Source organism: Saccostrea echinata, unplaced genomic scaffold, assembly GCF_033153115.1.
Source record: "Saccostrea echinata isolate AGI-Se365-2 ecotype Australia unplaced genomic scaffold, CSIRO_AGI_Sech_v1 ptg000019l, whole genome shotgun sequence".
Taxonomy (NCBI): Eukaryota; Metazoa; Mollusca; class Bivalvia; order Ostreida; family Ostreidae; genus Saccostrea; species Saccostrea echinata.
In genome coordinates, this window is record NW_026889768.1 from 50,990 (window position 1) to 78,043 (window position 27,054).

At 32.1% G+C, this 27,054-nt stretch overlaps 1 protein-coding gene across 1 annotated transcript; it reads right to left on the minus strand.

Moving 5' to 3' along the window:
• Positions 1-559: 559 nt before the first annotated feature.
• On the minus strand, positions 560-24,088 carry LOC133189706 (Na(+)/citrate cotransporter-like). Its single transcript, XM_061325104.1, has 14 exons — positions 23,955-24,088; positions 21,863-22,012; positions 13,997-14,112; positions 13,099-13,235; positions 12,903-12,978; positions 11,981-12,223; positions 7,520-7,651; positions 6,120-6,206; positions 5,868-5,972; positions 5,523-5,620; positions 5,022-5,152; positions 1,244-1,405; positions 930-1,067; positions 560-783 (listed from the first exon to the last, which is right to left on the minus strand). The coding sequence occupies exons 1-14, from the start codon at positions 24,063-24,065 to the stop codon at positions 631-633; spliced, it is 1,839 nt and encodes a 612-aa protein (XP_061181088.1). The 5' UTR covers positions 24,066-24,088; the 3' UTR covers positions 560-630.
• Between the last annotated feature and the right edge of the window lie 2,966 nt (positions 24,089-27,054).

The following is a 27,054-nucleotide window of genomic DNA, read 5'->3' on the forward strand; positions in this document are numbered from 1 at the left end:
GAAGTTTCAGACCCCACTATGGCGCTTCAATCATTGTCTCAGTACATGCATTAAATATATTATATATAGAATACATGTGTATTAATGAAAACCTTGTTATTGCTAAGAAGTTTTATTTCAATATGTATTTCCATTTAAACCTTTTATTATTTTTAACTTCTTGTTGTCCATATTATGCTCAAGGAATAATTGAACAACATGGCATGATAGACAGAGAATTTTTAAATTGATAGCTTTATTTAAACAAATTTGTTCTCTCTTTACGAAAGAAAACTTCAAAGTTAGTAAGGTTGAAATGGTTAATTCGTTTAGAATGTTAACAACACAGCTAGATTGTTTAGGTGATCTGGAAAAAAAAAATTAATGTTTTTTTTTTATTAGATGCGTTTACAGGAATCCATGGTTTATGCCATATTCACAGATTTGTACTGTTTAAAGATTTTTTGAGATAGATCATTGTTCTTTATCATAATTTTTTTTTTTATTTTACTAAAATTATTGGGTATATGCAAAATGTTTACAATAAATTAAGTCTCAATTATGTATATATGTATTTTGTTTTAATTAAAATAAGTTCTTTCTTTGTACAAACTTGACTATGAAGAACAATGAAGAAAATAAAGTCTATAATTAAATTGTGATCAAAGTTTGTGTTGTATTTAGACTCGTTTTGTTGAATCCTGATGGCAGCTCACTAAGTTTGAAATAAGCCTCTCCCCAAAGATTGGTCCCAAGGGCAAGAACTCCAATACAAATAAAGTTCAGAAAAAATCCTGCCTTGGCCTAGAAGAAATGTTCAAAAATATTATTTATTTATTTCATTCAATATGAACAACATGGATTTTCTCTGCATGGCATTAATTGTAGCACTATAACATTATGATGCTATGTTTTGTATTTTGATACAGATCGACCAAAAATGAAATTACCATATCTTTCACTGTTAAATGTCCTGTTGCAAATACGATAGCATTTGGAGGTGTAGCAACTGGAAGCATAAACGCGAATGATGCAGCTATCACACAGGGAAACATCAAGTAAAGTGGGTTCAGATTAAGTCGAAGAGCCTAAAAAAGAGAAAAATACTAATTTTAAAAAAAAAATGATGCAAGGGAAGACTCGACAACTACCTTTAGAGTGTTTCCATTTCCATATCATACTATTCAACTTTTCACCACATAGCTGAATAATCATTATGAAAAACAAAGGTATTTTGCATTGTTATAATATAACTTAAACATACCAAATTCGCTAATATAGGAAGAATGAGAGTTGTTGTGGCCGAATTGCTTGTGACTTCTGTAAGCATTGCAATTATGAGTGTAAGTAAAAGATTCATTGCCCAGGGAGGCATGCTACTTAAGACTTCAAGCTGTTCTCCAATGAAAGCTGACAATCCAGATTTCTGTAATTATATTTTTAACACTATTTTTAATGCATATAAATACAAGCATTCTGAGAGTATTGCATTAGCAATAGTAGTCCCCTACCGGCAAGTATAATCTGGTTCCTGTTAAGAATTGAAAATGCCATAATTCCGTCAGAAATCAATGAAGCGGGACGAAATGCTTACTTGATCTATAACTAATAAAGGTAAAGTCACATACCAAAATCAGCTCAATATCTGAAAGCGTTAAGAAGAAAATTGCGGAAAACCCTAAAAATTGAAAAGGCCGTAATTCCGTCAAAAATCAATGAAGCGGAACGAAATGCAAACTTGATCTGTAACTCATCAAGGTACTTTCACATACCAAAAATCAGCTCAATATCTGCAAGCGATTAGGGAAAAAGTGCGGAAAACCAAGTGGGACAGACTGACAGACAGGCAGCTAGACAGACAGACAGACGGACGGACGGACGGACAGACAGACTCAGAGGAAACCTATAGTCCCCTCCGGTTTCACCGGTAGGGGACTAATAAATAACATCAAACATTTAAATTAGATCAACCATTTTACATTTGAATCATTTTATATGCATGATAATTTATAATATCGCTGTCTTTGATGATTTTTCCTAGTTCTTGGGACAATTAACATGTATAAATATTGACTTGGAATGAGGTCAGCATTGATTTTCTTAGCCCCAAAGGGATGCGATATTGAGCGATGTTTTGAATTGTTATATATAAAAACAAATAAAAATCAAAAGAATAGTATTTTGATTTCCTTCATTAACAATCAATAACGCATTTGCATCCCATGCATTATCTGCACGTTGACTTTTTCAAATTAAAATGATATTTACCTTTTTAAAAAGAAATGTGGCGTTATGCTTTTTGAAAGTCGCAACGTTATCATTACGTCGCAATAAATAAATCTAGTAATCAGAATCAAAATCAATAAAATATTGTGGAAAACTCTCTGTGCCGGTCAATTATATTCCACTATCGCCTGCATATGGTGTTTAAGTTTCTTATTTGGTTTTCTAGAGCATGCTCTGTGTACGATCAACTTTTAAACAGTGACAGGTTATGACAACTAAGTCGATGTTTCAGGGTTTTCAACATTCTCAATCAAATTCTTAGGTCATTATAATGGCCTTATTAGCAAATAGATTTATTTTTCATGTTTTTGTTTTATTTTGTAACGTTTTAAATTTTGTAATTTTAGAATCATAATAAATTTCACAAATTTTAAAAATCCATGAAGGCCTAACTTTTATAAATATGGAATATAATACAATGGTATGGTGCCGTTGAAGCCTCAAAAGATATAACAATTTTCGGACGAATTTCATATATGTTCTGACAAATTAGGTAATAGTTCTGAAAAGTTTATTCTTGGTTCGGACGAAAAAGATAATTGTGTTGACAAGTAAGTTGTTCTTCGGACAATTTAAATACTCTTAAAATAAAGTAGATTAAATTGTTTGTTTTTTTTATCGCTATTGTTCGGACAAACTGTATATTTGCTTAATAAATTTGTTCGAACAGATTTGATGTTTTTTTTTTCTTTATACAAGATTTATCATTAATTTTGTCTGATAAAGGAGAGCATTTAGAAAATCAAAGATGTTACAGTATAAAGCACATGGATGAATTCCACGTTGGGGACGAATTAGGGATATCTGCACGATCAAGTTCTTTTATTGACTCCATTCCTTTGTGCTTTCTTGGGTTTCATGGAAGTTTTACTTGCAGTTTAGGTTAAAATTACTTGCATCTCCAGTTTTGCTTGCCATATACAATGGATTGTTAATCAATGCTTGTTCTTTTGGTTTTATTGAAAATGTACCAAAATTATCTAATACATCATGCAATCCTTCTTATTTAAATTGTAAGACATTTTTGCTATTTGTCCGAAAATTTATGTATGTTCACTGTTAAAATCATTGACTTAAAAATACATGCACTCAAACGAAACCTGATTAACCGGTATTAGACATAATAAACAATCTCTCTCTCTCTCTCTCTCTCTCTCTCTCTCTCTCTCTCTCTCTCTGTAATATATAAGGGAAACATTTTGAAAAATTTTCTTAAAAACAATAATTCACATTTGGAATCAAATGGAAGCATTTCAAAATAGTGTTAATTGAAGTCTATCAATGTTGCCAATTTATCATTAAAGACATTTACATGTACATGTATTTTATTCGAAAGATTTAATGAGACCAACGTATCATCCCTGTATCCTCATTTTATGCATAACTCAGGTGAGCATTTTGGTCTACGGGTCTTTTGATTTATAATTCTTAATATTTTTAACCCAAAAAGAAAAATACAAGTATATGTCTGCAAAAATCTACAAGCTTTTAAAGGGTTTATTCTACGGGGATCATTTTTCTTTACGTGGATTGCAGATTTTTAGGCTGATGCCACTTTTTCTACAGGCAAAAGGGTCAATTTTAGACGTCGAAAAATGGCCCCGATCATTATTCTATGGAGGTCTTTATTTATCACCACACTGGCACTTGTACGTCAATTTATGAATCTTCATTGTCAGAAGTTAAGTTTGAATTTCCTTGTGAGAATGAAAGCCCAAAAGTATCCAAACTAGATCTAAATAAACTTGTATTTTCATTAAAATAACTGGGTTCCATTGTTTACCATGATCAGCAGCAGGGGTAATTACTGATAAGAAGGAGTATTTGTTTGTTTGTTGTTTAACGTCCCTTTGGAGAATTTTTCACTCTTACGGAGACGCCACCGCTTGCTAGTGGAGGGCTGCAAATTTAGACCTATACTTGGCACTCAGGGTCATTGAGCAGTGAGGGATCTTTTTCGTGCCAGAACCTATTGCGACACGGGACTTCGGTTTATAGAGTCCCATCCGAAGGAAGAGCAATGGGATTCGATCAATTTTTTACACCGTGGCTCTAGAGCAAACTGAAACTATATGGAAACTTGATGAAACTTGATGTTGAAGTTTCCTGTATTGTTTCCTCAATGCAGAATCTATGTAATACATAGGTAGGTAATGGCTTTCCTAACATTTTTTGAGTACTGTTATATAAGTGGTGACAAATCAAATTTCTGTATGACAAAAACTAGTTTTAGCACTTACAGTCCCTTTAATGTCTTATATACTTACACCGTCCAATATTAGAAAGGTTAGGTCCAATCGGTCATTAATTTTCTAAGATATCATCTCTAATACCCAGTTTTATATGAATAAATTTAACATACATTTGAAAAGGAAATAATGACAGCAATCAAAAGCAAACACTTATTATATAAATTACTGCATGTTGCTGAGGGTAACATTGAAAAGTTTCTTCCCAAGAAAACCATTGTCGACCGAGGTTCAGCCTCACAATGTTACCCTCAACTATATGCAGTATTAATTACATGTATACTGAATGTTTTATACAAATGCAAAGAAAGGTGAAGCATGCGCGCATAGATTCCGCGCAGTCTCCATTTTTGAATATCACCCGTCGTAAAGCAATGTTGACTGTTGCTAAGTTCTATCGCGCCGGAGGGCGTGGTTTCGTCATTACGGTAACAGTGTTTTTTAACAAATGTTTTTCGATGAATCAAATTCAAGTAATTTACATGAAAGAATTATACTGTAAAATACCTCACAAGCATCCGCTAGAGCGTAACCTCCTCCGATCAGCAGAAGGACTCCCCAAGGGAATTTCTTTTCCACGGTTGGCCAGTCAAGAATAGCCGGAACTGAACTGCGTGGTCTGTCATCTCCAGGAAATGCTTTTAATTACGTAACAATGTTATGCAAACCATTGATATTTTTCCATCAAGTTCTATGCATAATAACACTCATTTATAGAATTGTGTGGGTTTCTTTGTTAACATGAAAAAACTTATATATGTAATGCAGGCTCTAGATTTACAGGTGTGCTTGATAAAAGTCTGTTTATGTAGGAAACGTCTTGTATATGAATCATTGCCTAACATTACATTTTCTTTTTTAAGTGCATGTTTGTTAAATATCTCATTAAAGAGTTTTACGTTCTCAAATATTCTACAAGGTATTGAAAGTTTTAAATCAAAACTGATGAAACAAATCATCAGTAAAGAGTTGCTTAAAATGTAATTAAAAATATATTCGCAAACATACGATTTTTCCTTCGAAAACACAAAACTGCAGGACGTACGGATGGGAATGTAAATAATGACATCACTATAAGGAGAGCAGCGGCCGAATCCCCAACAAACCTGAAAATGATCAAATTTTAAATAAAAATGTGTATTTAATAATTAGCTTTAGGGTACTCTGTAAACTATAATAAATACATGTACTTCATTAGATTTAAGGTACTTTGTAATTAGACCATATAATTGATACATGTACCTCATTAGATTTAGAATACTTTGTAAACCATATAAATCACTAGATGAAGAGTACTTTGTAAGCCTGTAAACCATAAAATCATTACATTAAAAGAACTTTTGAAAACTTTACCCGGATTTAAAGAAAGAGCCCCAGCCATCGATGTATGGGGGCTTTCGGAAAAACCACAGAATCACAAGGATGACAAAATGGATCAATACAACAATTTCTGCAAAACTTAAAAAATACACAAGTAGTCAAAATCAATGCTAAAAAATATTCATTGAGATAAGCAAAGTAGATACTGTCCCTCTGATGCATATTAATGTATACCAATTCTTCAGGAGTGAACAAGAGGTAATAAAGTACATTGTTATCACTTACGACATCGATCCAAGTTCTTGGTATGATTTCCGTATTGTTTCCTCTACCCGGTCATTTCTTTCTTTACGTCTTTTGCAAACCATACCCCTGATTAAGAATATTTTTTCTTAAAGTAACAAAATAATAGTGATAATCCCGAGGATAGCCTATATTTCAATAATTCCTGATTAAAGAAGGGTGTTTTTATGTTCACAAAAGACATGAAATACTAGTTTGAGTTTTAAAACAATGATCATAAATAGAAAATTAGAATAATTAGTATTTCAATAATTCTTACGATTCTAAACAAGAGGGCAGTGGTCCATACCGCTCATTTGAGTCACTTGGTGTACAATATCAGCAGATTTTTATAAAAGGTTCCTTCTATGATTTCATGAAAAAAAAATCTTTATTGTGGAACAAAATCTTGCCCTAAGGGAGCTACCATTATTTTAAACTTTGAATCCACACAATATTGGGATGCCTCACTATCAGTACGATAAACATGGCCCTGTTGTTTTGGAGAAGCTTCTTTTCTTGCATTATGTAAAATTTCAACCTCTGATTTTGGCCCTATCCTAACGTTAGGGCTCACAATTTATAAAAAACAAAATGATTTCAATCAACCTAAAAATGTTTTGTTTATTAATATGATTTAGTATTGTCTTCCCAAAAGATTTCTCCCTTTACATATATACTCTCTTGTTTAAATCTGATCACCTATTGTAGCCTCGACTTATTCCAGGGGTCCTGGTTTGAACAAATTTACACTCCCTGAGGATGCTCCCATATTACTATGTTCAATCATGAAGAAGATTTTTCCTACAAATTCATAAGTAAAACTAATATCTCTTATTGTGGCCCCACCCTACCCCCGGTGTCATCTGTAATTTGAACAGACTTAAATATATACGACATGAGGATACCTCCTTATTAATATGACTAATCATAGCTTTGCTATTCTTGAGAAAAAGATTTTTAAAAGATTTCTTCCTATATATTCTTATATAAAACGTTCATCTTCTGTAGTTGCCCAACCCTACTCCCAGGGGACATGAATTGAACGAAGTTGAGTCAACACTATGTAATTACGTATTGACGCTTTCACATAAAGTTTGTCTTTTCTGGCGCAGCGGTTCTTGAAGAGAACATTTTTAAGAATGTCACTAAATTTTCTCTTCTTTATCTCCCCATGAAGGAAGGTAAGGCCGTTGTTTGAACAAACTTGATTGCCTTCTACCCTAGGATGTTTTGTGACAGATTTGGTTCAAAATGGCCCAGCGGTTATTGAGATTAAGTTAAAAATGTGAAAAGTTTACAGACTGACAGGCAGACGGACGCCAGACAAAATATGATCAGAAAAGCTCACTTGAGCATTCAGTTCAGATGGGGCAATAAAAGGGCTATAATGAAAATTATACCTCCAACCAAGAAAAAAGAAAGATAACCATAGCCATGCTAGGAGAACACATATCATCGACCCTGGTAAGGCGAAAACCATCCAGCTAGCGAAGTTCACTCCAGAGTCCTGCATTCCATATTCCTGGAAAATTCTATTTTAAAAAAAATACAAAAACGGTTTAAATTATCTTAAAAGTTTATAAATTATTTCAAGGTTATCCCGTTTTGATTGTGTGTTAATGATTTTCAATAACCTATATGCTTCTTCTTAAGTCATTATTAAGAGACATGTCGGTGACATCGCTTACTCAGTTAAAGCCAAATAATATCCACAGTCTTATGACAGAATTCATCACAACTGAATACTGTGGAATCATCAATGTTCGTGGGGGACCAATGTTCGTGGATTTCGTGGGTCATTCTTATCCACGAATTTACATCCCAACGAACAATTATTTTGTCAGCGTATTTATTCATTGAATCTTCTGTATATACGAGTTACCCACGAAATTACGTCCCCACAACCAACAAAATTTTGCTTACCCACGAACATTGACCCCCACGAATTAAAATGATTCCACAGTATTATAGATACAGTATGTGATTTGGCTTCTGCATTCCAAATTTGATATAATCCACATTCGGGAACAGCATTATATAGATGTCATGCATGTTTACATTTTTCATTCAATTTTTTTTAGTGTAAATCTTTATTTTTTAAATAAAACCATTTCAGTGCAACGCAAAGGAGACCAAAGGGTGATAAAGTGTTCGATTGATTGATTGATTTCTTGAAATTAAAGAGAAAGTTCTGGCATTTGTAGTACTGTATCATCGTCGGATACACACGGGTGATCTCGTCTTTACTCATCACCCGTGGGCAAACTCGCCGAAAAATCGTCGTATGTAATTAATATGCGTGGGTCATTTGATTGGCTGCTGAACAGAGTCGCGATGGCAAATCAACGAATTAAAGATCAGGTTATGTGTGTATGTTCGGCAATGCCAAAACTATTACGTAGTCAACAGACCCTAGTTAACACACCAATTGCTAAAAAAATCCACTCACCGGTGCATTTTGCAGTTCGAAAAAGGTACTCCCTTACAATTTCTGACTGGTATTTAATGTCAGTGACCTGTACGAATTGACTTTAATCGTTTTAAAACAAACTTCGCACGTTTTAATGAGCGTCAAAATGTTTGCCATAAATAGCAAACTAATAAACGTATTTTCAAAATTGAAGAGTTCCAACTTTTTGATTGGTTGTCTATAATCAACAAATAAGCATATTTTACGGCGATATTTCAGCGAGTTTGCCCACGGGTGATGAGTAAAGATGAGATCACCCGTGGGTTTCCGACGATGGTACTGTATATGGTGCCTGTTTTTTTTAGTATTTTATAATTATATGTTTAGAAAAGGTATATTTGCCATAGAATATATAGAATAATTAAAATTTTTAAAAAGGAATGGTCAGTTTAGATTCTATTTGAAGAAAGTTCATGAAGAAAACTGTTTTTCTACTAAATGAATTAAATAGAAAACACCCAAAATATTTTTTTTCACACTTACACTACATCCTTCCAAAATGCCTACAAGTCTTATATAAAAATTAATTGTGCTAAAAAGCTTTTACTTTAAATGGACTATAACAAAACAATATGCAATTTAACGGGCTTTGATCTTTAGTGTTATACTTGTATACAGTACAATTTAGTCATATGCGAGTCATAATTTCATTTTTATGCGATGATTAGGTGTCCACCGTCTGTCCGTCTGTCTGTGACTTTATTTTTTTCGAAATGCTTACTTCTCCAACAGATTTACTCTAATTTCAACATAGCTTGGTACACAAGTATTCTACACTAAAATACATAATTCTTTTATCGGATTTTGGTTTTATGAACAGTGTTGCCATGGTTACTAAAAATAGAAATTTCCGTGAAATCCTTGCAAAATGCCTACGGTTTTAGTCCAATTTCAACATAATTGGGCTCATAAATAAAATAACTACACTAAGATTTAATGTTCTTAACTTGTATATTGGTTTTTAATTTTGATGAATAGCATTGCCATGGTTTTAAAAATAGAAAATTCTATGAAATTCTTTCAAAGGCTTTCATTCTCCTTGCAGTTTTGCCGGATTTCAATTAAACTACCTACATAAGAAGACTAAACTAATATAATTCTTGGAATCAGTTTTTGATTTTGATGAATGGATTTGCCATGGTTACTAAAGATAGAAATTTCTGTGAAATTCTTTTAAAAGCTACTTTACTACATTTTTTTTTCTTTTCCAGTAATTTTTTTTTACACAGATAGACTTTACACAGACAAATAACTCTGTATATCAGTTAATGGTTTCGATGAATGGTGTTGCCATGGTTACTAGAAATAGAAATTTAACAGTATTTTTTTCAAGATGCTACTCCTCCTTCAGTTTTGATACGATTTCATTAAAAAAAGACTTCACTTAGATACAACTTTTCAGTTTTTTTTTTAAATTTTAACAAATGGTGTTGCCATGGTTAATAAATATAAAAATTCCAGTTAAGTCTTTTCAAAAGCCTAATCCTATTGCGGTTTTTTTTTTTTTTTTTTTGTTGTTGTCTAATTGCAATTAAACTGGACACAAAAAAACTCAACCAAGGATCATTATTTTTAGTTTTTGGTGTTGTCAAAGTTTCAAGTTTATGTGCTACTTTTCTCTACCTTTGTTTAGTTAAAATCAATACAGCTAAAGTCTCATCAAAAACTTCTGGTTTAGGTTTCTTCAAAATAAGCTGTAAATTACACATGGCACCTGATCCCACCTCTAAATTTTGAGGTCCGTGTTTGCTCTGCTTCAAATTTTATCGTTTCATTGGACTTTTGAGAGTGAATATTGTTCGTTATCTTCATATGTCACGTAATGTCGGCGATAGAAACAGTGTTTATTCTGAGACAGAACTCACGAGGGAAAAACCCTACCGATTGAGCAACTATTAAGTTACACTTGAGGAATCACTGTCTAGTTTTTTGGTATACCAGGGTATCAACGATAGTTCGAAACGTGGGATAATTTGCATAACGGGCGAAGCCCAGATTTGCCTAAATTATCCCATGTTTCCAACTATTGTTCACTTGGCGAAATTTACATTCAGCTATAATTATCAAGAAATCAACTCACCTCACCTTCAAAGAGGTTATCACATAGAAAATATTTAGAAATGTAGATAGTGTTGAATAAATAAGCGGAAAAGCAGTCTGAGTGTATTGGTAAAATATATACACGATCTTTTAAAGGATCTAACATACAAACGGTAAACTATTCGAGAAGGTGTATTTCGTTCAATCACGAACAAAAACTAGGCAATTTCCTAAACGATACAAGCTATTGACAAACAAGTTGATGAAACATTGTCGAATGCTGACTGACCTGACGTATTTCACACTAACTGTTAGGCCATTATTTTTACAATTGTCAATGGATTTTTTCCGTTTACACGGCGGGTGTGACCGGTCGACAGGGTATGCTTATTTCTCCATCGCAACTAATCCCACCTCTGATGTTTTTAGAGGTCCTTGTTTGCCCTACTTCTGATTTGTATTGTTCCAAACTTTTTTAGCTTGATTACTGTTCGTTATGAAACAACGTTAAAATATATCAAATGGTAAATAATTTTAGATATGTGTTTAATAATCTTTTTTTTTAATCAAATTGTATAGACACCCTATGATATTTATAACAAAATGCATAACAAAGAAACTATTATTATATATTTGTTATATAATACAGGCCTAGGATTTTTGCATCCTGATATGAACACAGGCACGCACCCTGTATTACACACCCTGTATCAGCACCCTTTATTTCACCCTTTATCACAACCTTTATTACACCTTTCCGGAACATTTCTGTATTTTTTCATTTGGGGTATCTCGGATCTTTTTCTATTTGTTAATGAAGTTTATTTAAATTGTAATTTTACTTCATCAGGTATCTTATGCTATTCAAAATAATTATTTGTTCAATTTATAATTATTTCATTTCTTATCGCTGAAAGCATTGCCTGTGGAAAAAAAATGAGAAACGGAAATTCAACAACAACAGAACACATTCGATTATTTAAAAAATGGTAATTAATTTACAAGTTTATATAAGATTTTTAGACACTATTTTCAAATATATAATAAAAACAACAATACATGACAAAATCTGTATCACACCCCATATCAACCCTCGACAAATATCAGCCCTCTGGCCTTCGGCCCTAGGGCTGATATTGGAGTCTCGGGTTGATATGGGGTGTGATACAGATTTTGCCATGTATTATTCTCTATTCATTGAATGCTTAAATAAGTTTTCATTTTGTTAAAAATATTATTAAATAAAAAAAAAATAAACTCTCGTAAGCTTTTTATAAACAGACTCTACAAGTAAATAAAGATTTAAGGTTCAATTTTCATATTTAAAGCCTTTGCTACAATATGTACCTACTGGTCTGCCTGTCCTTGCATTATAAGATTCGGACCGGTTCCTGATAGTGATCCTGTTCCCCCTATATTTGCAGCATAAGCCACACACAGTGACATTCCTTTACACATTCGATTGTATCCTTCATTTTCCTCGAAATCTGCATTTTTTTCTGAGTTGTGCTCACATTTTTCGGCGACCTTCTCTTCAGAATAGTGCTCCATTTCTTTAGGTTTGGCAGTTTGGTGATTAATATCATTTTCTTCCCTAGTTTACAATAGAGCAAACACATTATTTTGTAAACAAATTAATTCTGCATATTTTGAATTTTAAGGTATGCCACTCGTTAGCTTTTGAAAAAATTTTGGTCAGATCCTCTATCTTCAAAATTATTTATTACAATTCAATTTTTATTATATATTTGAATTAAAAAATGCAAATTATGCAATATACAATTCTAAAACAGCTCATAAAACTGTTATGTAACAAAATTTATGGGGGGCTTTTTCTTGTGGTGCAATTAAGGATATTTAGAAAAAATATTCAAATATACACATTTGTTTGATTTATTATCTTGCAACTTTAAACCTGCATATTTTTACTCGGAGATTTATTTTCTTTATTATATGCTAGGAAAATTAGGTTTCAATTAATATTTTTGAAACAATTTTTACACATTCACTCGACAAACTTTGAGAACTTTTATATTTAAGAAGGCAAGATAAAATTTATCGTCTGAAAATCGCATATTTTGACCAATATCTCAAAATTTACGTTGCTGACCGCAAGTTTTTCTTTCATTATAATAGTAAATTACAAGATACTTTCAACCGATCAGCACTTACGTCATAAAAAGCTTGATAAAGGAAAATATTTTATTGCCTATTAAGAATTTAATTATTAATTAATCATTGTTTGAGGAAAATTACATAACAAATAAGCATACCCATTTCCTTGAACTTTTATTGAGATTTCTGTCGTTTTAACAACTCCGTTGGAAACCTCCGTCATTTTAACGTTATCTGAAAAGAAAAAAACCCATTATAGATACTATAATAAACGATCTTATCCTAAGAATGATAAATATATGAAAAATATCTTTTGCGACGGAATAATTAGATTTTAAGCACACAAATATTTACCTGCATGGGATGCTTTTTTCACCAATTTAAATTCATGTAGGACCGCCCCCACGATTGGAATCATCATGGCAGTGGTGGCAGTGTTACTCACCCACATCGACAAAAACCACGTGGGCAGCATAAAGCCAAACATAAGCCTGCAAATCAAAAATAAGAGACGAATTGTGTACTGTATTCTATACTATATTTTATTCACATACTTTGGCGCTTAATCTTTATAGTTATATTAATTTGTATGACTGTGTACCTCCATTTACACCAACGGTGCAATTCAAATAATTATGAAATGAAAATTGTAAATAGTGAATGTTTTGTTTTATATGTTTTTTTAATGTGTTCAGAAAATAGTCGGGTTATCAATAGAATTGCCAGATCCTTAAACATGGAATGTCTCTAAGTATGATGTTTTACTCCCACAAGTTTAAGTATAGATCGTAAATCAAATTACTGATGCGTCTATTGTTCATAAATGATCTTAAAGAGTACCATTGGGAGATTGAAAAAAAATTGACTTCCACGTCAACAGCGTTACATCTACATCTATAAATCACAAAAAATTGTGAAACAGAATAAATTACAATTGTAAATACTGTAAAACTATTTTATATAAAGGTAACAGAAACCAGTCTGAGACGGTTTTAGAACACCACACAATACGCACTTCCAAATCTATCATTAGTAAATGTGTGTGTGTGTGAGAGGGTGTGTGCGCGTGTGCGAGGGTGTGTGTGTGTGTATTTGTGTGTGCATCTTAAGCATAAAGCAATTTTCAAGATTAGATTAAAATTAGTGAATTTGTTAATTTATTTTGTAGAAGTTGATGTGAGTCACTCATGCCAATATGCAGCATGGCTTAAATGAATACACTCTTTTAAACTCCCTTTTTTCATAATTTTACCACTTTGGTTCTGATCCCACCATTAGGAGTGCTCGAAGTGCGATTCTTTTATGTAAATTCCACTTCTCTACAGCGATAGCGATCATGAGCCCACCAAGTCCAAACATCGAAGATTCCTAAAAAGCAAATTAAAAAATCATCCATTTTTCCGTAATCTAAATTTCAAAATTCCCTGACATTTTGATGTAGATGTTAAGGTCTTTTGATGGAATTGCTTTTCCGGAAGTGCAGTTGTGTAGCTTTCTATTTACATATGTCTGGGGCGAAACATGCAGCAAAATCAATTAAATGACATTAACTTAAAATTTCAAGCCCCTGAGAGTGAGTTATACGCAAGTTATTTTTCAGAACCACATAAATAGTGATAAATAGTTTTGCCTCATTTTTAGTACTTTATCCAGCTTATTTTCACTCTTTCCTCTTCAAAAAATTATCCATTTGTTCAAATATATAGGTAATTCCCCAATTCAGATCGAAATGAAAGGCAATCAATAAAAGTGTACAAGTACATGTATATATACTATAGTGGAAAGATAAAAATAATAGCATTCATTTCCTGCATAAGAATTAAATGTTGGAAATAATTTTGTTAAATCGAGTTCTAACATATAAATGAACTCTCCAACAAATGCGAACAAGAAACTTTACCCAAAGTATCACATAATTCTCGTCAGTTCTCTCATTGGTAAAACTGGTTAACAAAAGTGACCTTTGAAATCTGATTTAAAGCCGAGAAAGTGAAACCAAAATTACGTAAGATAACGACTATGTGTTATTAATACCGGACATTGCTATCACCGAGGCGAGTGAGCAAGGGAAGTAGTCATATTACATTATTTCGCAATGGTTTATTCCTTATAAATGTTCTACAAACCAATTTAGTACCTGTAGGAGACACTGCTCTTTTAGATTCTTGTCATGCCAAGACATTGACAATATATTTCATTTTTACTTATCAAACCATGTCATCTGGCCTTAAGATCATAAACTGAGAACAAACGTAAGTCAAAATTTTGAATAAATTTGAAAGTAAAGCAAAATTTTCATCTTGTGTTGTTATAGAATATCATACATAGTATGTTCGTTACATAAAACAGAAATTTTACAGTGTAAGTCTAAATTTTGACTCAATAGACGTTGACTTGTCTCAGTTTATTGCTTGGGGTCTGGTATCGAAGAATAGTTCCAAGGCTTTATTCATTTTTCCAGACAATTTAGTAATATATTTTCATTTACGTATTCTTTAAGAAGTTAATTTTGAATCTCTAAGATCAATTGCAATATCTTGACATGAAGCTATTGATTCATTGCAAACTTATACAGCGTATTGTGTGAGTAGTTTGATCAAGTATGTTCGGCATATTGAAATAACTCCGTATAGAATAATTATTGACGTTAAAAATCTTACACAACTATTTAAAACACTGAGAAGGTTAATTGTATTCAAATAAAGTCAATTTTTCTTTGTTAAAAAACGGACAAATAAGTGCTTTGTTCACGTGGGTTTTTAATTCAACCATTTGGGACGCCAAGGTCACCGATTTAGATGAAATTTTGCCCAATATTGTAGCTTGACACCAGAAGCAAATCTGGTTGCAGTGTATCAAGGTTGCCGTGGTAGCGAAGGGCAAAATTGAAATAATGTGATTTTCAGTTCCCTTTAATCATTACTGAGCCTTCTTAAAATAAAGAATAAGAAAACCAAATTGACCATTTACTAAAAACATTTTACCTTGTCATATTCTTTAAAGAAATTATAGGTAGTATCAATCTATACATACAAATTATAATGCTTTGAAAAACGCACCTTAACTAATGAAAGGTATTACATAACTTAACACAATGCAAACAGTAGAAAAATAATGAAATTATTTAGCCTAAATATCTGTGGTTTATAGCATCAATATAATTTAAAAATTAATTTCATGTTTGCCATTGTAGTACAATGTTTTTATTTACACTGTCATCTCAGGCAAAAGTCATTGAGATTCAATACTGAATAAAATATACTGAGACCTTGTAACACAGATAGCATGAAGAAAATACGAAAGTTAGTGCTACATCAGTGTGTAACTATAGAGGCAACAAAGCAGTATTTAAAGTTATAATTTCTTGCCACTTTATGAATCAAGTTACCTTTTCATAAAAAAATGTATGTAGTATTTAATCATCTAAATTTGTACTAATTTGTTAGAAATAAAATTGAATTTGATGTTTTGAGCAATTTTGATAAAAGTATTTATTGTAATGGTGTCCAAGAAAGGAAAATGTTTAAGTTTGTTAACTTTCAACTCTTAGTTTTAGCTTCTTGCATTCAGTTAAAGATTGTGTGATAGACAAAATTGAAAGTCAGATAAGTTGTTTATGAATATAGATATCAATCAAAATAGTTTTGGCAATCTACTGTACATGCAAGGTACGTATCTGAGAAAAAAATAACATTTTTACATATATTTAAGGAATAACTGTCTAATTATTTGGTTTCATGATTTGATCAAGCGATTGGCTTGCAATTTGATAATTTGCAAAAATACCGAAGGCGTTTTACATGAAATTATCACTCAAGCTAATCGCTTGATCATCGTCATGAAACCAAAAAAGAAAATCCGACAGTTATTCCTTATATATACATGCTCTTGACTCCGTAAATTCACGTGCTACAAGCCCCGTTAACTTCTGTCTCTCTCTACCCCTCTCCGCACGTGAATTTTTAACCACGCCTATCGATGAACCAGTAGCTTTATGTACAAATGAAGTATTTTACTATTTGTAGTTTTATCTCGGACAAACAAATTTTAAAATTAAATATTTTCTATAATTTCATTAGCAACGCTCTATTTCTAAAATACATTTTGCATTTTTGGACATGTGCAAATCATTGACTTTAGAAATTGATTTCCAAGCATTTAGAAATATGCACTGTTAAAAATATAGAAAATGAATGATGAAAACATGCAGAGAGTTCATTCGAAACTTTAATTGGTTACCTTTTTTAAGTGTATGCTATTCAAAATAAATGAATTAAATGAAAAATTATTGCTTTTCAGTTAAATTTTTGTTTCCACGGTATAACATTGTAGATTTCCTAAATATTTTATAACGCATATAAGACATCAAGTCTTCAACATTTGGAAACAGTCATTGTCACTCTCTGCATTGCTACAAACGTCAATAAAGGGACATGTTTAAATCTTTTTCTTTTAATTTAAGTTTATAGTATCGAACAATTTTATCATAAGAATTTTTGATAAATTCTGGAACTATGTGTGCCACGGCTCCCACAGTTTAAGTCATTAAAAAGAATGGTTCTTGAATATTATGAATGGCTCGTCTATTTAGAATCATTTCTTAAACCATCAAAGAATACATATTGAAAATGTTTTTGAAAATTTTAAATATAGTACTGATGATGAACCGAAATTTAAAGTCATCATTTTGCAAGTTCTATGGTTGATACAATGACCCTGTCAGCAAATACGATCTATCATTAAGTCAAATGCTGACTGACGTTTTTCATACTAATTGTTAAGCCATTATTTACACATTAAATTGTCTACGGATTTTTTTCGTTTTCCCGATCATGACACGGAGCATACGGCGGGTGTGACCGGTCGGCAGGGGATGCTTACTCATCCATGGTACCTGATCCCACCTATTATGTTTTATTTTTGTTTGCTGTGCTCTGATTTGTATTTTTTTTATGGACTTTTGAGTTTGATTACTGTTCATTATCTTCATATATGATTGCTTGATTCAGCTGACCTCAGACACAAAGAGATTTTCTTTTGCTTAAATAAGCAACAGCTAAAGTTTTCGGATCAAGTTCCTGGAATTCCCCTTTAGCAACACCTGAGGTTTTGTTACTAAGTATCTAGATCCTGGAATTCCATTTTAGCAACACCTAAAGCTTTGAGACCTATATCCTAAAATTCCCCTTTAGCAACACCTGAACCTTTGGATCTAGATTCTAGAATTCTCCGCAAAATGTTCGGTTTCAAAATTCATCTCAAAGGATAATGAAAGGGATAAAAGTCTTTTTTTTATATATATACATGTATCTTGTAGACTTCAGCAATAATTTTTCTCTGTACAATAAACTAAGTATAAGTTCAATATTATTTGTAAATTTTTCAGCCAATGCATGCTTTGTAAACTCAAATTTTTTGTTTAATTTGAACCTCATTAAACAATTCTAGAAGAGTCATAATCTCATATTTTTAAGACTTTCTTCTAGACCGTATACGTTTTACCAAATGCGAGACATTTCTTTCATCTACTTCGTAGAAAGTTGATAATTTTCTTCAGAGCCTAAGTAAACACATTATAGTACTTTTTCCAGAGACATATTCTTACATCTTATGGAGATGATTCAATAGTACATATAAAAATTAGACTAAATGTATTGATAAAGTACTCGTCACAAGTAGATTGAATATCCTGCGACTGTGCGACTCTGTTTGATGCATCATCTCGACAGGGAGTGAATCTTTAATATTGTGACATATCTACAGAAGTACCAGTGTTCCAATCTTCTAGTGCTGTGTTCTATGGACAACCAGCATACGCTGATAAATTATTAATGCCGATAAAACTGGTAATGAAGCAAATAATCACCAATTATATCGGATAAAAATTTGCGATGGAACAATTTGTTAAAACATCCTTGATTCGAGCTATCCACTTCCCCTGACTTTGAATAGATACAAAATAACGTATAGGATACTATTGACATTGCTAACAATTTCTCAAATTCTTGACGCTAGATTGGAAATTTATTTTGTGACGGAGATGAGGGGATTTCATAAAGATCATGTTCAATATCTATTTTCGTAAGTTTGGTATTAAATGTCTGACACTTTTTATGTATTTTCACCTCAGCAAAGACTTGTACAGTACTCTCCATTGGTTTTATCATATAGTGTACACTTTTCTTAACACATTATCTAAGTGCAAGGAATGTGAATGCTGAACAAATTTTGAAGTTGGGCATAAAAACATGTATGAAGGTTCAATAGGCTTCCGGTGCTGGAATTAAGTAAAAATTTAAATGTCGTTGCAAACAGTTTGTGTACAGTGTCTCCGTACAAAAAATACATATGTGTTTACACGGATGAAACCTTTGGGAAATAGCATGAATACAGCCTACAATTTACTCTTCATGTCATTACACTCCACTGCATCAGCCATTACACCAGAATCTCTACTTCCTAGCGAGCGAGCATAGGATGCCGTGATACCACATGACTTTACTATTTATACCCTACAATCAAGTAACTTTACAAAAGAAAAATTCGAACACACTACATGTAACCATGCCGCACATAATTTGATTTTTAAATTTTTTAATCATTGTTAGTTGGGCAAGGCTTAGATAAAGTCTAGCTACACTTCCAATTTTGTTATCGCCTAAAAATATATCGAGTAGTCTCCAAAGTCTTTGTCAGGAAAACAGCGTTTTCGAAGATCGAATTAAATGTGGAAATTATTCTGTGTCTTGGGAAAGTTATAACTTGTTTTTAACTTGCTAGCATGCTGTTCTATGTTTAGTAAATGATGACAGTGAAAGTTACAGATAGAGCAATTATAAATTCAGATTCATTAAATTTTAAGAGTTAAAGTCAAAAAAGAACAAACAAGATGTGTTTGTGAAACACTGATGCCCCCGTATGGCAACTTACAGCAAAGGTTAAACTTTCTCAAATGAATCAAATATATCGGTACCAAAAGTAAATTCTAGTCTCGAGGAATATACTTGTGAAATATGACGCCCTAGCAGCAACCATTGAATAGATATGGAAAAAGTTAAGTTTTGCAAAAGTAAGTCAAACATCAAGGTCAAGGTCAAATGGTCAAAATTAATGAGGCCCAAGGAAAGGCCTTCTCACAAGAAATACACATGTGAAATATGAAAGCCGTAGCACCAATCATTCGAAAGTTATGGCCAAGGTTTAAGTTTTTCAAAAGAAGGTCAAACTCCAAGGTCAAGGTCAATGGATTACAAAGGAAGGTCTTGTCACAAGAAATAGACATATTAGATAGAAAGGTCAAAGGAAAAAGTCAAATATGATGGTACCCCAAAAAAGATCTTTTCACAAGGAATACACATGTCATGTGAAATATGAAAGCCATAGCTGCAACCAATCAAAAGTTATGGACAATGTTAACGTTTTTTCAGACAAACAGACGAACGGACAGGGCAAAAACTATATACCCCCGAATCTTCGATACGGGGGGCATATAAAGCTCTTTGTAATTTATATGATTACAAAGGCTAATTTAGTGAAGCTTGTGGAGCCCACCCTCGTGGAAGATTGGGTGTGTATTTCGCACAGGAATTTAAGGATAAATTGAATTTGATATTTGAGAAGAAGCAAAAGAGAAATATTTTAGGATTTTAGGAATCATATGAACTCCTCAACACCTTCTGTAACGTCGAAGCAATACACAAATTAAAAAAAAAACAGTTATCAGCGAGGATCCATCTACCAATACAAATAAAAAAAGTATGAGCGAGACTCAATCACGACATTGTAATTCTAAGATAATATTTTCTGTTGAATCACTGTCTAGGATAGTATGTGAGTGAGGGACCTCGCTTGGCTTATTTCTGTGTCGCCATTTTTATTTACATAATTATGTGTAAAAGTATTTTGTACAAAAATTGTGTACAATTGTTATTTTCGATATAAAGATAAAAAAAACCCAGTTTTTTGACGTCGTAGAGACTGCAGAAGAAGGTTGTCTTTTCCATCAGTCAGAGTAATATCATATGTAGATAACAACATTTGATATTCACTGATTTACAAAAATAAGGGACATTAACTGTCTTTTTTTTATTATTATTATTATTTTTACAAAATAGAAACTATGAAAATTGCTACATCCTATATACTTCCTGTAAAAGCACAGTGTGTATTGATTTCCTACACGTTTAAATTAAAAGCATATGCGCACACACACATCCTCACACACGCACACACCCACCTTCACATACACACACACACACTGATAAATATATATATATATATATATATATATATATATATATATATATATATATATATATATATATATATATATATATATATATATATATATATATATAATTTAAATACTTAGATATTTCATAGAAATGCAGTAATATTTTTTTATTGCATTTGGTGTTTTATGTAAAATACATGTGAATATATATGCATGCAATGTACATGCTACAGCTCATCCAAAGTTAAATTAGATTGATGAGTTTTTTTTTAATTCCTGAATAGTGCTTTTTTAAGGATTCTCTCAAAAGAAAAAAAAGGGTTCTCAACAGATTCTAGAATGCATTAAATTTTCTTAATTTTTTTTATATATCCTTTAAAGAATATGTTAAGTTGATTACTATCAGTTAAATTGTACACAAGTTGTACATGTATCAAATTATATTATTATGAGTTAAGGAGGAGGAGAATACCACTTTGGTTGATAATAAATGGGAAAATGACTATAGAAAAGTATCCACCTCGTCGAAAAGTCTGCTCTAGAGTAGAATTTCCGGGGGAGGGGGGGGGGGATCCTTCTACGGGGGGTTTCTTACTTTATAACTGCGGTATTTCTTTACTTTAGAAGCAGTTATTTATAGCCTAACAATTCATATGAAAAACGCCAGTCATTCGTCCTAAGAATCGACTGTGTTTGCAAACAAGGTCTTGCACCACAGAATTTGCGAAATTTCGACCCAAACGAGATTGTTGATATCTTTGCATCATCAATTTATTTGTAAATACCCTGTCTCTACAACTGACATGAATTCCTGAAAATTGGTTTTGATATTAAATACAGCATTATTATATGCATGTTGTGCTAAATTTTAAAAAGAGTGTTAACCTTTATGTAGTTGCTGCTTAACTCGGAAGCTTTCATCACACCCAGCAGTGGGAACACGAGTACCGGAAGTAAAGCTGTCGCCGCCAGCGGAAGTGCTTCTGTTACCCAGTAAATAGCCATAAGCAGAAGTCCGTAGGCACATTTTCCTTCCTAGTAAGAATAAAATTTATGGGTTTATGGTGCAATAAATATTACATTGGATTTATCTACAATGGTAAATACATAAAGATAGCAAACAACTTAAAGTCTGTAAAAAAACTTTCCGATACACTTTATGAGGTTATTCAAACAGTGTTGTCTGTCATTCTGCTTAAATCTGTCAAAATATTCCGGATAAAGTAAAACAGAATTGGCAGTTACTTTAACTTTAAATTCTTCTCTTGATGAACATATATCTGTCAAGAAAAAATAAAACCACTAAGACATCATTTTCCGCAAATCTTGTGTATGTACTTGCATGGATTGTTTTTTTTTCCTTTTTTCATTTCCTGGATAAAACATTAGGATTTTAAAAGTTTTATTTGAAAAAAAAAATATATAAAATTACAAGGTGAAAGTAATTTCTTTTTCTTAATCAAAAATAATATTGGAAATAAGCAATGAAAAGAGTTGATTATTTCTCATAAATTCTAATATAATCATTTTTTCAGTGGTACCATGCCAACTTTTTTTTTAGATAAATGGAAGCAATATAAATGTATTAATTCGGGTTTTACAACAATGAAATATGGAGATAACGAACAGTATTCAAGCTCAAAGTCCATTAAAACAATACAAATCGGGAGCAGAGCAAACATAGACCTCCAAAAACATCAGAGGTTTGATCAGGTGCCATGGAGGAGTGAGCATCCCCTGCCGACCGGTCACACCCGCCGTGTGCTCCTTGTCATGATCGGGAAATAACAATCTAATCAGGCTTAAAGGGGTCTCAAACCTTATACAGAATAATAATTCACATGTAGTAAAGTAGTAGGTAGGTAAGTTGGTAAGTTGGTAGGATACATATCGATAGCAATGAAACTTCTTTTATCTGGATATTACAATTTTCGAGTGTGTTCAGCATACATCCTTGCACTTTCACGGCTAAAATTTATCCTCAACATTCCAGAAAAGGCAAAAATATGTGCTGTTTAAATAAAAAAATATTAATACTTTAACCAAGAAAAGTCAAAATAGAAATGTAAGAAAGTAAAGTAACATACCAGTGCTATCTTTTACAGCTCAGTGATATGTGCAGTGTTATAGAAATCGGGCACACACCCGGTAAAACAATAATAGAGCTAATATCCACACAAGTTTACAATCAAATGTTTTTGTTGAAAGGTTATAAAAATGCTGTTTACATTGAATATTAAAAAAGAATATGTAATTTTAATTAATTTAATTAAAGTTATTTTTTAATAACAAGTTATTTTTTAATAACAAGAGAATCCAAAATTGTAAACAAATTGTCAATGCAAGTGTGTTTATGCCCCTTTAAGAAATACTTGAATTTTATTACAAAAAAAATTTGCATAAGGTTAATAATGTTGCTGTTGGTCTTGGGTCAGAACTGCTGGTGCACCGAACCACTGATAAACGTTTTCTGTCATATTCCGCGTTTCTTTCTTATATTAGCTGTCATTTCATTTCATTGCAGTTTTTGTTTTGTGTTTTTAAGTAATTGCCATTTCCCATATCTTCCGTATTTATTCAAACAAATGTCAAATGCCAATTCAACTTGTTTATATTCTCTTTTAATTTATATACATTTTTGGGAGGTAATAATTATTTTTCTACAATAAACAAATCTAAGTATCATTTCACTCTTTTACACACCGTTTACTTTTATTTCTACACATTTTCTGTTTTCAATTTTCATTTTAATGCAGGTTAAATACTTAATTATTTAGGTACATTTTTGCACCATGCACGTTAAGAATTTTCTTGCATATTTATCTACATAACGAAGTGATGACAGTTGACAATGCTAAATCATCTTGTTTGTGAGAGAAACAGTGACGATATCCTCACTGTATCTGTTTACTTAAGTAAACTAGTCGTATACAGATAGTTTTATTTCAAGAATTTGCTACAATTTACTGACACTTACCGAAGTATTCCATGTAATCGGTACCACAATTAGAATTAATGGCGTAATTAACACAATTAAGGTTTTATACACCGCCAGAAGATCTCGCAAACCTTTTCTGATGAATGACATTGCGTTCGTTAAGAGACAAGGCAGGACGACTTCTATCCCTAACAGGTTGATGTGCACACTTAATCATTTTATGGCTCTCTCGTTAAATTTACCTACACTTTATAACGGTCACACCGTGAATATTTACGCTGCACTCTGCCTGTTTTAATGTTAAATGTTTGAAGAAAACTTTATCGTAAGAGGAATTGCCTAATGAATATTGAACTTTGACCACGTGTTACGAAAAGATAGAACAAAGAAAAATCAAATAAAATGTTATAAACAGGAAATTCAATATTTTCCACTTGAATTTGAATTTATTTCACTGGTGAGACAGGATTTTTTGTGTTTCCATTTCGTAAAAAAAAAAAAATCAAAACTTTTGCCTACCGATTCTGAAGTCATTGCGTTTGATAGTTGGCCAAAAACGTCTATAATCAGTAAAATATCGAAATATGAAACAAATGATAAAAAAGATTAAAACTAGAATGTATGCTGTTGCGAGCAATAGATCGACATACACTATGATCCATACATAATGATCATGTGACGGCAGATTCTCTACCTTCCGGAAGAAAAAAAACTCGAACTGTAGACGTTATTTAATATTTAACTATGAAAAAGTTTGTCCAACCGTTTCCGTGGCAATGGATTTTTTTTAAATTTAAATGGATTTGTGAAGTTTCATAAAGATTGTACAAGCCAACCGTGAGAACATTTTTTTTTCATGTAACAGAGAGCGGGTGTTTGAGAGAGAGAGGAGAGAGAGAGAGATTGCTGGTCTTTTTATGAATCCATATTAATTACAAAAAAATAGAAAATTTGAAGTTAAACCAGTTACGAGTTAGGTGCAATGTTATAATGCAGTCGCACGAACATAATCGATTGGTGGATGGTCACACGATACGATTATATTCGATTCACAAACGATTTTGACGAGAAATGAACATGTCTTTCTTCAGTTTTGAAATAGTGTATGTTAAATATATCTAGATATAATCTCATTCAATCGATAGATAGATACGTTTTGTTTTTCATGTAACTGTACATAAGTTGATATTCATATTAAAAAATGCAAAGTCCTGACCTCATTTAAAGCGTCTGTATTTTTTTCTTTATTATTGAAATTTCTACCACAAAGGCTGAAAATTATCTTTTTTGACACATAAATGAAAAAAATAGATTTATGTCCTTTTTCATATCAGAAATATTGTGAGTTTGAACTTAACACTGCCTATGAGGATTAAGAGAAAATTACATGTTAGGGGAGATGATCTTTACTAAATTGAGAACGACACCTTCACAAAAATTTAACAGCTGCAAAACAGAAAAACAGCAAAGTTACATAATATCTAGACTTCAAATGGAGTGACAGACTCTCGAAAAAGAATACATGTACTTAACTGTACTATTGCTATTTAATGGTGCTAACAGGTTGGCAGATATAACTACAAACGTTAATGGCGAAATTTGTAAAATGAAATGTTAAGACACCGAACAGTATTGAAACTCAAAAGGCCGATTAAAAATACAGATTAAGAGCAGAGCAAAAGTGGAACTTTGAAAACATCAGATGTACTATCAGATGCCATGAAAGGGTAAAAATACCCTGCCGACCGGTCACAATCGTCGGGAGCCCTTTTACTTGATAAATAAAAAAAAAAGTAATTAGTACAAAATTCAGAAAAGAAAAATGACTTAAGAATTATTTTTTTAATTTAGTTTATCACTCAAAGATAAACAAATTTATGCTGAAAAACTTTGCCCATGGTAATGCTTCTCATTCCTTGTACAATTTGGGAAATATTTAGTCAACCAATCAAGTTTATTCTTTATGTAACCAAAAACCTTTTATGTGCATACGCCGACTATTCAACTCCCTTTCTCTGCTTTTACTTGATTAACTCATGAGAAAAGTCCTGGAATAAATACTCAAGGAGCTAAAACTTCTTTAGCTCGAGTGACATCAATCATTCTCAAGCTAGTGACAAAAATGATGTTTGCTTCATTATAATATTCAATTTTCTATCAATCTGATTTAAATTAAATGGGAATTGATAATTGTTTACCAGTGTATTAACATTCTCGTCGGCGTCCATTTGTCAGTTCTTTAAATAGCGTATAATTTATAAATTATTTTATTGCAAATAAATTTGACATTTAAACAATCAGCATATAACCAGCTTTTGGTATAAAACAAACCATACAGTTTACCTTCACTTAAATAAAAAAAAAGTGTAAGGTTTCAAAATAGATATTTTTTTAATTTCCTTTTCAGACCCCATGTGTTCAATTTCCAAAATTGTAAAACTTGTGGTGCTTTGATATAATAGCACCTATTTGATACTAAGACTAGGGGAAACTCGGCTTGTATAAAACAAGGTTTACTATGGGCCTTTTTGGCCCTCTGAATTTCTGAAAATTCATAACTTGAACTGCTCAATTTGAGTTGAAAATACATTGAATTTCACTTGGTCCCTTGGTGACTGCATATCTATTAAAATGACGTAATTTTCTTACTAGTCCATGTATTATGATGTAAAGAACTGTGTCATTATCCTCAAAACCTGAATTTTTTTTAAATGGCCAAAATTTTAAGCTGCTTTTCAATATTTTGCATAGAGCACAGCCTCTGATCCAAAATACTCAATTATATGATAAAAGAACTTTTTCAGAAGAATATAATCCATGTTTTATCTTATTTATTTATATTTTTTTGGATCGAAGGGTAGGCTCATATTTTAATTCTCTGCTCGAATATACCCATTTTCTTCAGAATTCAAGAGTATTGCAATTCACACAGCCTGTTTTTCAATAACTGGACTCTCAGAGGAAACTTTTTAATGGAAATGAAAGCACTGAGTCTCTACGTCATATTGATGTTTGAAATGGGACATTGAGACTTGGTCAGTGAATTGGTACAGAGGCAGGACAATTTATTGGATAATGTGAACCTAGCTCTTTTCAACATTGTCTAGTATGTATTCTCTGCCGACTGTTTTATATTGGG

What these genes read in the sequence shown, in the direction of transcription:
- LOC133189706 (XM_061325104.1), bottom strand. Translation starts at nt 24,065, where the DNA reads ATGTCATTCATCAGAAAAGGTTTGCGAGATCTTCTGGCGGTGTATAAA. An exon ending in GAAAAAAGCATCCCATGCAG is followed by an intron (nt 12,979 to 13,098) that starts GTAAATATTTGT and finishes TTTTCTTTTCAG; the next exon opens with ATAACGTTAAAATGACGGAG. An exon ending in CAAGAACTTGGATCGATGTC is followed by an intron (nt 5,973 to 6,119) that starts GTAAGTGATAAC and finishes GTATTTTTTAAG; the next exon opens with TTTTGCAGAAATTGTTGTAT.